General features: G+C 40.2%; 1 protein-coding gene across 1 annotated transcript in view; it reads right to left on the bottom strand.

Annotated features, from left to right (window-relative positions):
* The window catches only part of chd1l (chromodomain helicase DNA binding protein 1-like), a 106,039-nt gene that overhangs the window by 82,783 nt on the left and 7,858 nt on the right, over positions 1-15,398 (bottom strand). Inside the window, exons 3-7 of the mRNA XM_028799863.2 lie at positions 12,755-12,861; positions 10,645-10,759; positions 2,951-2,982; positions 1,654-1,735; positions 549-711 (exon numbers count right to left, since the gene is read on the bottom strand). Coding sequence (XP_028655696.1) covers positions 549-711; positions 1,654-1,735; positions 2,951-2,982; positions 10,645-10,759; positions 12,755-12,861 — 499 coding nt within the window. The remainder of the gene's footprint in view (positions 1-548; positions 712-1,653; positions 1,736-2,950; positions 2,983-10,644; positions 10,760-12,754; positions 12,862-15,398) is intronic.

Below are 15,398 nucleotides of genomic sequence, written 5' to 3' on the forward strand. Positions count from 1 at the left end.
AGTACTACAGAAATATTCTTAAAAAAAAAAAAAATGTGCCAATATTTGATTCACAAGGACTATTAAACACACTGGAATGAAGGATGAGCTTATAAGATAAATAAAAACTACTCACATAATGATAGTCACAAGGTACTGTGAGTTAATTAAACAGTATAAATGCCAGGAAGATCTGAGAAGCTCAGAAGTTCTCAATATGTAACAGCTTGTTAGGTGATCTTGTCTTGCAATGTATAAGTTATTATCAGTTTGTTGGCAACAATGACTTTTTTAACTTGGTGTTCTATTTTCCATCATGAATATTTTAAAAAACTAAAGTATAAAAACAGATAAAGATGTGTACAAACTAAAGTGCAATATTGTTTGAATGAAATCCATGAAACAGCAGTCTGATTAAATATAATTATTTTATAATTAAGAAGTAATAAATAAATAAATAAATAAAAAAATCTTATTTTAACCCACCAACACTATCACTGATTTTAACTTTGTAAACCAATTGTTTGATGAGATGTTATATGACCACTCATGGGTAAAGTCAAAAGTACCTATATCTTTCTGTGACTGCACATCCTTGTAGCCTTTTACAAAATCATCTTCTCTATCACTTGGAAACAGTTGTGGTTCAATAAAGTTCAAAAGGGAGTAGATTTCTTGCAGGTTATTTTGTACAGGTGTCCCTGTTAACAGCACTTTGAACCCTAATGAAAACTGAAAGAAAAGAAGTACAAGAGGTAAATAAATAAATGTAAAACAAATCAGATCCTCTGGTGAACAGTTTTTCCTGGCATCTAATACATGTCATATGTTGATGGTGTTGTCAGGTTGAGCAGAATTAAAGATATAGGTCAGTGCTATACCATATTTCCCCAGAACTGTCAAGAGACCTGGACATGAGACCTTGACAAAAGGCAGTTACCTGTCCCTGCAGAGTGGGATTAGCTACTTGGGTACAGTTTACAGAGATGCAGGGTCACAGCGTTATATCCATTGGCTTCATTGGCTCCCTATCCATCTCCGTATCGAATACAAACTGTTTGTTTACTCACCAGTGTATCCATGGAAATGCTCCACAATATCTTAAAAGAACTCCTTTTATTACAATCCACTACAAGAAACCTCCGTTTTACAAATACCTACCGCCTTCGCCCCCCTGTGACCAAACTTCATACAATGGGAGACCAATCCTTTGCAGCCGCTGCTCCACGGCTCTGGAATGCCCTACCGAAGAGCCTTAGAACACAGCAGATTGTGGGCTGTTTTAAAAAAACAGCTGAAGACATTTCTATTTAGGAAAGCTTATTAACAAGAATGCTATATTTATTGTTGTTTTATCTCTGTTTTTATCTTGCCTTGCCTTTATTTAAACTTTTTATGTTGAACTTTGAGATTTACTATTAATGTAAAGTGCCCCTATAAATAAAATGCATTATTATTATTATTCTGTAAATGCATGGTACTGGTTCTAACACTCCATATCAAAGACTATTGGTATTGTTCAGTACAATTTGAAAGCAGCAGAAGCTATCAGGTATACCATACTTAACAGATTCTCTTTAATGGGGAATCTATTTAACATTAAAAAGAAAATGCACCCAAATGGTGTAAATACCCTACAAAGACATCAGTCTTCAGACTCCACAAGACACTTACCTCAGACAGCCTCCTGTGCAATAAAGAATTCTGGTTCTTCAGCCTGTGTGCTTCATCCACAACTAAAAGTTTCCAGTTGAAACTAAATGTGATGAATAAAAATTTTAAAGTTAAAATAATATTATTAATAAAAACAATAATATATGTTGATAAATAAGGAAGAATATATAAAAAGGATCAAAAGAGCAATAAGGCGTAAATCAATACTAACTGATTTGACCTCAAATGCAATTACTTATAGTATACTTGATAAGTTCCCAATGTGAAGTGAATAATAGTATTAACTGAAAGTCAGGGTTACAGGGTCAAGCTTCCTTAACAATGTAGAGTGTCTCTTTTCATAAATATTTATGACCAAACCTCTCTAAGATTACAATTTCACCCTCTTTTTGCATTTTTCTTTATTCATCTTAATTCCATCTTAATTCTGATATTACAGTATACTGTATGTCAAAATAACCCATGTAAATAACAAAGGCAGCGCTCCACATATCTAAAATATAATGTAGAATAAATAATGTGCTCACACGAAGATAAAAAAAAAACTTTAATATTCAATAGTGCATCTATCCATTAGCAGGTTCTTCCCATTTTGACCTTGAAACAGCCCAAACTTGCCAGGACATGGACTCAACAAGGTGTCAAAAGTGCAGAACAGGGATTTTACCTCATATCAATGCCAATTTTTCCATATATGTTGCAAATTGTCTGTTACAGAATGTCAACTCCAGACATCCAATCCAAACATATTTAAATTGTTTAGCCTCTTTTCCTACTGAATTATTTTTTTTAATTGTATTCTCTTAGATTTCTTTTTATTTGATATTTGACTTTGCACTATCAGTCCCACCACCCCTCCTTAACTGAACCCAGGTTAGGGTTCTCCTGTTATCTCAGGTGTGTCTGAGAATGCCCTATTTAAGGGCTTTTCAAACCTTAGCTTAGTGCATTGAGTCATGTCCCTTGTCTACCCCTCTTTCCAGTTAAGGTAAGTGAAGGTTTAGGCTTTGTTGAGCCTTCTCTCTTTTTTTTTTTAACAGAATCTTTATTTGTATTTTAAGTTTTCTCTTTTTTGCATTTCCATTAAATCAGGTGACATACTTCCAATCTTCCACTGTCCACTCTTTATGTTACTAAGACTACTTACAATATGATGTGCATTGTGATACAATTATTTCAACACCGATGTCGTATTCAAGTGGTTTACTGACTGACTATAGCATTTGCATTAGAAAAATATTGTGAAGTCTGGCCATAAAATGAACGGCTTATTATATAAATGGGGAAAAATGCTTACCTGTTAAGAAAATGACAATCTTTAAGGCAAAGCTGGAAGGAAAAAAAAGCATAAAGTTCTTTCTTAAGTACACATATAACAACCTACTACTGTAAAATTTCCCACTTTTTAGGGCAACTATCAAATTTAAGTTTAGATTTACCTTTAGCAAAATGCAAAGACATAACTACTTTTACAAGGAACAAAAATTGGTTAGATCACTAGTTCTATCTAGGATATTATCAGTACTATGAAAAGGGGCACACACACACACACACACATACATATATACATATATATATATATATATATTATATATATATATACTGGACATTAAGCCCGTTACAATAACGGGCGCTAGAATAGTAGTGCATAAACATTAGTAGGAACAGTCTATACTAAATGGAAAAGGACCATCTATTTTCTGTTACAGTAATACTTGCTTGTATGTGGCTGTAATATGCGTCACTGTATTGTGTGCCTTTAATTTTCTCTCACAGTAATATGTCTCTCCAGCAAGTATTTTAATCTGTGCTGACGTGCAGCTGATTATTGTATGTATGGCGTCTCCCCAGCAACGGATTTTATGTGCACGAAAATAAATCTACTTTTAAAAGTCATCCTATTGTAATATCATGAAAATTGGTATATTTAGGAAAACACTTTACACTTTACTGGGCCAAGTTTATTAATCGCAAACCTGACATCCTCAGAGTGAACAACAAACACTAATCCCACCTCTTTGGGGAAGCTGGTCTCCGCGTCTCAGTACCCGACTGGATTTTTCGTGTGTTATGTTTTAGGTCTTACCTCATTTACCGAAATCCGATTGGATCGGCCCGCGCAATATTTTATAGGTCCCGCCCTCTCTGTCTTGCGTGACGCGTCAGGCGGCCTTTGAAGCATCGCACCGTACCCCGTGCATGCGCACTTCACCAGAAGACACACACACACGGACACATGGACGCACACAGGGATTTTATTAAAGAGGATTATATATATATATATATATATATATATATATATATATTTGCAGTTGGAGATCCACGAAGGGAGAAAAAATGAATCACGTATCATAAAATAGTTTTATTCCTGAGCTTTCAACCCCTATCAGGGGTCTTCATCAGAGGATAATGCTTAGACTTACAAGAATCAAAGGCAATATATAGCAATACATTCGGTTTGGGGGTGGGTGGAGGTGACTAAGTCAGTATGATCAAGTGGGTTGTATCGTTTAATTATTGTGTAAATGTCCTTCTTAGGTTGGCATATGCTGGATTTATGTCCAAGTGTCTGTTGATGCTGGATTTATGTCCAAGTGTCTGTTGATGGCGTTTTCACACAATAATTAAACGATACAACCCCCCCCCCCCCCTTGATCATACTGACATAGATAGATAGATAGATAAGATAGATAAGATAGATAAGATAGATAAGATAGATAAGATAGATAGATAGATAGATAGATAGATAGATAGATAGATAGATAGATAGATAGATAGATAGATAGATAGATAGATAGATAGATAGATAGATACTTTATTAATCCCAGGGGGAAATTCACATACTCCAGCAGCAAAAAATATTAAAGAGTAATAAAAAATGCAGGTAAAAAACAGACAATAACTTGAATAATGTTCAACGTTTACCCCCTCTGGTGGAATTGAAGAGTCGCATAGTTTGGGGGAGGAATGATCTTCTCAGTCTGTCAGAGGAGCAGGGACAGTGACAGCAGTCTGTCGCTGAAACTGCTCCTCTGTCTGGAGATGACACTGTTTAATGGATGTAGTGGATTCTCCATAATTGATAGGAGCCTGCTGAGTGCCTGTTGCTCTGCTATGGATGTCAAACCGTCCAGCTCTATGCCAACAATAGAGCCTGCCTTCCTCACCAGTTTGTCCAGGCGTGAGGCATCCTTCTTCTTAATGCTGCCTCCCCCAGCACACCACTGCGTAGAAGAGGGCACTCGCCACAACCATCTGATAGAACATCTGCAGCATCTTACTGCAGATGTTGAAGGATGCCAGTCTTCTAAGGAAGTACAGGCGGCTCTGTCCTTTCTTGCACAGAGAATCAGTATTGGCAGTCCAGTCCAATTTATCGTCCAGCTGCACTCCCAGGTATTATAGGTCTGCACCCTCTGCACACAGTCACCTCTGATGATCACGGGGTCCATGAGGGGCCTGGGTCTCCTAAAATCCACCACCTGTTCCTTGGTTTTGCTGGTGTTCAGTTGTAGGTGGTTTAAGTCACACCATTTAACAAAGTCCTTGATGAGGTTTCTATACTCCTCCTCCTGCCCACTCCTGATGCAGCCCACGATAGCAGTGTCGTCAGCAAACTTTTGCACGTGGCAGGACTCCGAGTTATATTGGAAGTCCGATGTATATAGGCTGAACAGGACCGGAGAAAGTACAGTCCCCTGCGGCGCTCCTGTGTTGCTGACCACAATGTCAGATCTGCAATTCCCGAGACGCACATACTGAGGTCTGTTTGTAAGATAGTCCACGATCCATGCCACCAGGTATGAATCTACTCCCATCTCTGTCAGCTTGTCCCTAAGGAGCAGAGGTTGGATGGTGTTGAAGGCGCTAGAGAAGTCTAGAAACATAATTCTTACAGCGCCACTACCTCTGTCCAAGTGGGAGAGGGATCGATGTAGCATATAGATGATGGCATCTTCCGCTCCCACCTTCTCCTGGTATGCGAACTGCAGAGGGTCGAGGGCGTGTTGGACCTGTGGCCTCAGGTGGTGAATCAGCAGCTGCTCCATGGTCTTCATCACATGTGATGTTAGAGCGACAGGCCGGAAATCATTCAGCTCACCAGGACGTGATACCTTTGGGACTGGGGTGATGCAAGATGTTTTCCAAAGCCTCGGGACTTTCCCCTGTTCCAGGCTCAGGTTGAAGATGCGCTGTAGAGGACCCCCCAGCTCTGATGCACAGACCTTCAGCAGTCGTGGTGATACTCCATCTGGACCTGCTGCTTTGCTGGCACGAAGTTTCCTCAGCTCTCTGCTCACTTGCGCTGCTGTAATTGTGGGTGGGGATGTCTCTCCTAAGTTGGTATCAGCAGAAGGATGTGTAGAGAGTGCAGTACTCCGAGGTGAGAGTGGGTTAGGGTGGTCAAACCTGTTAAAGAAGATGTTCATTTGGTTTGCTCTCTTCACGTCTCTCTCGATGGTGGTACCCCGCTTCGAGCTGCAGCCAGTGATGATCTTCATCCCATCCCACACTTCCTTCATGCTGTTGTTCTGCAACTTCTGCTCCAGCTTTCTCCTGTACTGCTCCTTCGCCGCCCTGAGCTGGACTCGGAGTTCCTTCTGCACGCGCTTGAGCTCATGCTGATCACCGTCTTTAAAGGCCCTTTTCTTCTGGTTCAAAAGGCCCTTGATGTCACTTGTAATCCATGGCTTGTTGTTAGCATAGCAACGTACAGTTCTTACTGGAACTACAGTGTCCATACAGAAGTTGATGTAGTCAGTAGTGCAGTCAACAACCTCCTCAATGTTCTCACTATGTGATCCCTGCAGGATATCCCAGTCTGTAGTTCTAAAACATTGTCTCAGAGCATTCTCAGCCTCCGGGGTCCACTTCCTGAATGATCGTGTGGTTACAGGTAGGACTCTCACTTTTGGTTTGTAGTGAGGCTGAAGCAGAACCAGGTTATGATCTCCTTTCCCAAGCACAGGCAGCGGGGGTGGCACTGTATGCGTCTTTAACGTTTGCATACAGTAAATCAATAGTCTTATTTCCCCGGGGTGTTGCAGTCCACATACTGGGAGAATGCAGGTAATGTTTTGTCCAGCGTCACATGGTTAAAGTCTCCAGCGATTAGCACAAGTGCCTCGGGGTGCTGCGTTTGTAACTTAGCAACAGCAGAATGGATGATGTCACTCGCTATCTCCACGTCCGCCCGAGGAGGAATATACACGATGACAACAATGACGTGTCCAAACTCTCTGGGCAAGTAATAGGGACGCAGACTTATGGCCAACAGTTCGATGTCCCTGCAGCAAGTGGAGATTTTGACTTTAACATGTCCAGAGTTACACCACCATGTATTAACATAGAGAGCGAGTCCTCCTCCTTTGTGCTTCCCACAGGTACTTGCGTCTCTGTCCGCTCTAACTGTGCTAAACCCGGGTAGCTCCACATTAGCATATCTGGGATGGTGTTAGTTAGCCACGTTTCGCAGAAACACAACAAACTGCATTCTCTGTAGGTTCTGACATTTTTCACTAGCGCAGCCAGTTCGTCGATCTTATTTGAGATTGAGTTCACATTCCCCAGAATAACAGAAGGCACCGAAGGCTTAAAACACCACTTTCTCGCAAGCCGCTTCATTTTTAGCTTAGTGCCGGCTCTGCTGCCACGATACCGCCTTCTTACCTCGTCAGGTAAATAGGGAACCACACCGGCACTGGCATTTGTTCTCAGCGCTCGAAGTTGAGTACTTGAATAGGCGAGTCTTGGCGTGTAAAAATCCATGCCCACGTTGTAAAAGTAAGTGTGTCCAGGGAACAAATCCACATAAAATAAAGTGGGAGGAGTGATCGATAAATAAAAATAGAAAAATAAAAGTAGAAAAATACACATACACATATAGTCCTACACAGAGCTGCTGAAAAGGCTGCCACTCTCGGCGGCGCCGGATGTTAGATGCGAGGCACTTAGTCACCTCCAAAGACGGAATGTATTGCTATATATTGCCTTTGATTCTTGTAAGTCTAAGCATTATCCTCTGATGAAGACCCCTGATAGGGGTTGAAAGCTCAGGAATAAAACTATTTTATGATACGTGATTCGTTTTTTCTCCCTTCGTGGATCTCCAACTGCAAATATGCAAACCGTATCACAGACCTTCTCTTCCATTCATATATATATATATATATATATATATATATATATACACATATATATATATATATAAATATATATATATACACACACAGTGGAACCTCGGTTTGCGAGCATATTCCAGAGCCTTGAGGAACTCCGGGCGTATCTCATCCACCCCCAGGGCCCTGCCACCAAGGGAGTTTTTTGACCACCTCGGTGACCTTAGTCCCAGAGATGGGGGAGTCCACCTCCGAGTCCCCAGGCTCTGCTTCCTGATTGGAAGGCATGTTAGTGGGATTGAGGAGGTCTTCGAAATACTCCCCCCACCGACCCACAACGTCCTGAGTAGAGGTCAGCAGTGCACCATCCCCACCATATACAGTGTTGACACTGCACTGCTTCCCCCTCCTGAGACGCCGGACGGTGGACCAGAATCTCCTCGAAGCCGTCCGAAAGTCGTTCTCCACGGCCTCCCAAACCCCTCCCACGCCGAGTTTTTGCCTCAGCAACCACCGAAGCCGCATTCTGCTTGGCCTGCCGGTACCTATAAGCTGCCTCCAGAGTCCCACAGGACAAAAAGGTCCTGTAGGACTCCTTCTTCAGCTTGACGGCATCCCTCACCGCCGGTGTCCACCAACGGGTTCGGGGATTGCAGCCACGACAGGCACCGACCACCTTACGGCCACCGCTCCGGTCAGCCACCTCAACAATAGAGGCACGGAACATGGCCCATTTGGACTCAATGTCCCCCACTTCCCTCAGGACGTGGTCGAAGTTCTGCCGGAGGTGGGAGCTGAAGCTACATTTGACAGGGGGCTCTGCCAGACGTTCCCAGCAGACCCTCACAACACGTTTGGGCCTACCAGGCCTCCTGAAGTCGGAGGGAGGCTACTCTCTCGTCCACCGGGGTAAATCCCAATGAACAGGCTTCAAGTCGGGGGGCAATAAGTATACCCACACACGCTCGGCGCCTCTCACCGGGGGCAACTACAGAGTGGTAGAGAGTCCAGCCCCTCTCAAGGAGATTGGTTCCAGAGTCCAAGCTGTGCGTCGAGGTGAGTCCGACTGTATCTAGCCGGAACCTCTCGATCTCGTGCACTAGCTCAGGCTCCTTCCCCTTCAGAGAGGTGACATTCCACGTCCCAAGAGCCAGCTTCTGTAGCCAAGGATCGGACCGCTAAGGTCCCTGCCTTCGGCCACTACCTAACTCACACTGCACCCGACCTCCTTGGCCCCTCCCATAGGTGGTGAGCCCATGGGAAGGGGGACCCACGTTGCCTCTTCGGGCTGAGCCCGGCCGAGCCCCATGGGTGCAGGGCCCGGCCACCAGGCGCTCGCCATCGAGCCCCACCTCCAGGCCTGGCTCCAGAGGGGGGCCACGGTGACCTGCGTCCGGGCGAGGGGAAAACGCTGTCCAAAGTTTTCATTCATCATAGAAGGCTTGTTTAAGTGGAGTATCATGGTTATTTTTGGCAGATATCAGATGTAATGTTTTTTTTGGGAAAGCAGTAGCTTGCTTCTTGGTCTCCTGCCATGGACGCCATGCCTGCTTAATGTTTTCCATATGGTAGACTCATGAACAGAGATACTAACCTGTTCCAATAAATCCTTCAAGCCTTCATCTGTACTCTACAGTTCTTTTTTTAATCTTGCCGAGTACTCTGCCTTATATTTTTTGAGTAATCTTGGCTTGGTGCCACTTCTAGGGAGAGTAGCAAAAGTACTAACTCATCTTCATTTATGCACAGTTTAGCTGTGGAATAATGAATACCTAAACTTGTACATTAATAAATATCTAAACTCTTTGAAATTACTTTGTTAACTCTTTCCAGCTTCATGCAAACTCACAATTCTTGACTACAGCTCTTTTGAGATTTTTTTTTGGAAAGGCATGCTTCACATCAGATCCTGTCATAAGCAAACTCATAATGTTTGAGTCTTTTTGATAGGTGAAAGGTTTGACAACTTCTGAAAGCCTAGGGATTCACAAATGTTTTTCATTATTACAACTTAGATGAAGATCAGACCATATTTTAAGACAAATTTATACATAAAATCAGTGATTACCAAAGGTTTCACATACTTTTTCTTGACTTTGCAGAAAAAAAATATATAGGATTTTTTAATATTTTATAGTTTTAATAGCATTTTACAATATTAGGTTATTAGAAATCGAGCCCAAATAGGCTATGAGTGGCTGAAATAGCTTCTGTAGACACCACACTTCAATTCAAGTGATGTAAAAGTTGCATTTTTATACTACTTCCAGGTAAAAAGCTTCTGAAAAACAAAATCTCCCCCTGGGGACAAAAAGTTCTCTCTCTCTCTCTCTCTCTCTCTCTCTCTCTCTCTCTCTCTCTCTATCTATCTATCTATCTATCTATCTATCTATCTATCTATCTATCTATCTATCTATCTATCATTAGTTGTTGGTTGAGCAGGTTGTATAGCTAACTGAAGTTCATATTTCTTAGACATTTCTTTTTAAAGTACCTGATGGTGAGTTAAAATCAGAGTTTAAGTATCAACCTATAGTTGGTGGCTGCAATGGACCTTGATTGATAGTAGGTCATTAGGGTGTTTTGCTAATAAATCATACTGTCAGAAAAATACTGAATCATTATAATCTGCAGACAATGCAACATAAGGTATTATTGATGCAGTCTAAATAATAAGTAGATGCTTATCTGGTGTATGAATAACAACTTAATGAACCACACTTGAGGACCTCCTTTCCTCTTTTACTTATTCCCTAAAGGTTTTGCTTCCCTTGCTTGCAAGTTTTACTTGCATGGTTACAAAGATTTCAACTTTCCATATATTCTGGCCAACTGAGTCACCAAACCCTTGTACAAACACTTAAACACTTACTTCATATGTAGTCAGCAATATATTGAAATCAGAATGGTTTTTCAGATCTCTTTGCAGCTTTTCTCTTGTGTCTTTGTTTCCAGTGTAAACTACAACTGAAAGTTTTGGAGCAAACCTAAAAACGGGGAAAAAAGTCCATCAATAAATAAAGAGAATGAATGGTATGTACTTAAACTTGCACAGCCTGAACTGCCTGTGAAAATATTCATCACAATGTGTAATAGAGAGACATGTCATGATTTTTTGGCACAAGAGATCTAAGCATGATGGAAAATTGGAACAAAGTCTAGCTAAGCCAAATGAAGAGTAATGTGGTTATTGTCTTTTATTTTTGTTCAACACTTCACACTGAAAAGCCACTAAAATATAATGCTGGTGGCTCATTACATGATTTCTAGTCAGAGGGAATGTCAAACCTGATGATAGTACTTGATAATCATGTTACTTGAGGAATGTCAGATTACATGACAGGGTTTCACAGGGTATGACAAATTACATGACTCTATGATGACTTTCCACTACAGTTTCACATTTCCAAAGTATCATAAGCTCCCTGAAAGAGCTGGTACTGTATGAATGCTTTCCAGGAACACAGAGTTCACTCTCAATCTCAGCCCCTTTATTTCTTTTTGTCCATACTGTAGTACAGTAATCCCTCCTCCATCGCGGGGGTTGCGTTCCAGAGCCACCCGCGAAATAAGAAAATCCGCGAAGTAGAAACCATATGTTTATATGGTTATTTTTATATTGTCATGCTTGGGTCACAGATTTGCGCAGAAACACAGGAGGTTGTAGAGAAGACAGGAACGTTATTCAAACACTGCAAACAAACATTTGTCTCTTTTTCAAAAGTTTAAACTGTGCTCCATGACAAGACAGAGATGACAGTTCAGTCTCACAATGAAAAGAATGCAAACATATCTTACTCTTCAAAGGAGCAAACAAATCAATAGGACTGTTTGCTTTTAAGTATGCGAAGCACCGCGGCACAAAGCTGTTGAAGGCGGCAGCTCACACCCCCCTCCGTCAGGAGCAGACAAAGAGATAGAGAGAGACAGAGTTTGTTTTTCAAGCAAAAATCAATACGTGCCCTTCGAGCTTTTAAGTATGCGAAGCACCGTGCATGTCGTTTCAGGAAGCAGCTGCACAAAAGATAGAAACGGGAAGATAATCTTTCAGCATTTTTTAGACGAGCGTCCGTATCGTCTAGGTGTGCGAACAGCCCCCCTGCTCAATCCCCCTACATCAGGATCAGAGAAAGTCCGCGCAAGAGAAAGAGAAAAGTAAGCTGGGTAGCTTCTCAGCCATCTGCCAATAGCGTCCCTTGTATGAAATCAACTGGGCAAACCAACTGAGGAAGCATGTACCAGAAATTAAAAGACCCATTGTCCGCAGAAACCCGCGAAGCAGCGAAAAATCTGCGATATATATTTAAATATGCTTACATATAAAATCCGCGATGGAGTGAAGCCGCGAAAGGCGAAGCGCGATATAGCGAGGGATTACTGTAGTATGTAAAACATAATACATCAGACAGATGTGCCTTTCTTGTGTTTACGAGGCTCAAAACCTCTGCGTTCCTTTTTCCTCTTAGCTGCATTATACGCACTGTACTTCCAACTGACTGCTCATTGGCAATCAGACTTTCACACACACAAAACACACTACTACGACTTAAGAAAAAAACAGACCTGTTTTATTTGAGTAAAAAAAAAGAAAAAAAAGCATGGATGCACACTTATGTAGCTCTTCCCTAACTTCCCTAACTTTCTAATAGTGTATTACTGGTAGAAAAAAAAGCCTCTTTAAAACAACTGCATTTTCATATAATATCACAATATTAATATAAATATAGTTCTGGATTTGAATATTCAATATAATTCTCCTTTCAATATATTTATTGGCTTGCATACATTTCTATCATCAATTTTATAATGTCTGCTCTGTACTGCTTCACCTGGCTAATTATTTGATGTTCAAACAAAACTGTAAAGCAGGTATATTCTGTAGGTTTACACCAAAAAAATTGGCTACATGGTAAACTGTGGAAATAATCTGTTTTCCAGAAAACCCACTCCTGAAACAGTTCTCAATGTCAGGTTCAACTCACCGTTGCAACTCCTCTGTCCAGTTGCTTATTACTGATAGTGGACTCAGAATGAGAAAAGGACCATTTTTACCCAGTTTTCCAGAAATATATACAAGCAGAGAAACTGTCTGAACAAAAACAGAAAAAAGAGAAATCAGAATCTAGACACCAAGAAAGACCAGTACTAAAGATTACAGTGTTAGCATGCAACTAAGATGTACCTTATCTTAACTGTATTACTTAAATATTTCTTAGCATTCTCAGAACCTCAAGCCTAGGCCAGAAACAAATAATAATGCAGGTCAGCATTCAAATAACTAAAGCTTGCATGTCAAACAGGAATTAAAGAACAGTTTAAACGGAGGGGAATTAACAGACCAGTCTGCATGGACTTACAAGGCCCTATTTGATTACTGATCTAAGTCAAAGATTGGAAATATTAATAACCATCAAACATTCTTTAGAACTGTCCAACACAGAAGTTGCAATGAGTTATGGAATTCTTTAATAATAAACTAGATGGGATAATACTGTAAAATGATATACCAACTGCCATATCTAGTACTAGCAATACACAAATGATGTCCTGTTCTCACTCATTTAATAAGTTTAGTGACAGTCACAATATACAATTTTATGATTTTTGAAACTAAACCTATTACCAGTTCTTTAGATTTATTTTCATCCAAGTCTTTTAAAACCTAAATTACAGTAGCTCATATAAAAATGAATACATCTTCAATGGCTCACTTTGTCTCTAATTCCTTGTTATACACTCTATTAATGAAATCGGAAAAATCTGTAAATGCTCAGGAGATACAACCCAATTTCTAATTTACAACATTTATTCAAATTGTTCCAAGCAAACTTCAATTTCGCAGGCCTAAATGTCACCTTACAAAGCACAACCTTTATGAGTAATTTCAGTATGACCTTGTAGCTCTTCTAAACTCTCTAGTCCGTGCTGTATCACTTCTGAGGGCACAATACAACACTATAGGTTTTATCAGATTGATCTCTTCTATTCTTACATTACATCTGAGCACAACCTAGTTGTATTTTGTTTGGATATCTACTGCTGTCATCAGTGAAGCACACAACCTACTGCTCAACAAGAAAGAGCAACCTACTCCTTTTCAAATATACAGTGGTACACAAAGCCATCCTTTGAATTGGAGGAGCTTACCATTGTGTTGATTTCTAAACTCCAGCTGAAAGCAACATTCAATTTTGGATAAGCAGTGAAATCAATACTGCAAACTATGTGAAAGAAAGTGGCTATGAGTCGTATTTGCCTGCTGTACACAAGGGGAATTTTTGTAGAACCTAGCAAAGTGTTGTATGATTGGTCAAGACACATTTGGCATTAATTATTACTCCCTTGGTGCTCACAGACATTTGAATAATGCTATTTCCAGTCCATATATAAACTATGGAACCCACTAAATTCAACTTTTATTTGTGGCATTGGGTTTTGGTTTACAGGATCATGTCTTGGCAACAATTTGTGGAAGGCATAAGCTGTGTTTTTTTTTTTTTAATATGTACTGGTGCATTGCAAGTCCTAACTTCTTTCACATACGGATTACCAAATTGTTCAAATGGACCATACAGCAGGTAGTTTAATCAAAAAAAAAAAGACTAAATACCTATATATAAAACATTTAAATCGGCAGCAGAAAACTACAAAGTCAATAAAAAGAACAAAATTTTAGCACACAAGAAGTTTAATACTATAGTTAGTCTCATGCATGTATGAAAGCTAGCAGTCTAATACAAAGACAGATGGTTGATGGAGGATTGGGTTTCTACAACTGTGTAAATCTAGAAAAAGTGCAGAGAACAGCACTGTTTATCACATTCACGTGATAGCTGCAAAAGTTTACATGATGCCTTTGAAACATGGGAGTGGCTCAGGTACTTGATTCCTCAACTGTACTGTATTCAACACAGCAGGAAATGTAAAGCCAGTCTAAGTATCAATGAAGCTCAGTGTAAACAATGAAAAATTAGGTATTATGCAGAAATCACATAATTGTTTTCAGTACACAGTTAATACAGATCTTGTATCAGTATTAGAAAATGGTGTTCAGTCTGTAGTAATGTGTTGTATATAACTGTGACAATAGTTTGCTAACTGTCATACATTATATGTGAATATTCATGTAGCCCATAGTGTTTAACCCTCATTCTAAAATAAGCCTAGAAAGAATAACTCTCCAGTGAAGTTAGATGTGGAAGTGCTGGAACCATTTTCTCTCATTATACTTTTTTTCCCCCACAGTTCACTCCAACATTCCATGAGGCCCGGCACAAGAACACAAGGAAAACCTAAGGCTTATTCCAGATACCTTAAAATGTGTTCTCAGTTCATCCTCAAATGAGGATCAGAAACCTGCAACAAAAGCCACGTCCAGGAATATTTAACACACTGTTGAAGTCATTAACTTTCTAGTTTTCTTATTCAAAAGCTGAAGGATCATAACTAAAGTAAGTCAAGTTCTTATATCACATTAAGTTGAGTTTAGGCTAATTTTAAAATTCAAATGCTTACTTTCATACATTTTTAACTCACTTTCTCTCCTCGTTGGTTCACTTTGATGGTCTCAATGCTATTTTTTTACTGATTTATCAATTATGGATCTAGGCTTATATCTTTGCAGAA

This window comes from Erpetoichthys calabaricus, chromosome 4, assembly GCF_900747795.2.
Source record: "Erpetoichthys calabaricus chromosome 4, fErpCal1.3, whole genome shotgun sequence".
Lineage (NCBI taxonomy): Eukaryota > Metazoa > Chordata > Cladistia > Polypteriformes > Polypteridae > Erpetoichthys > Erpetoichthys calabaricus.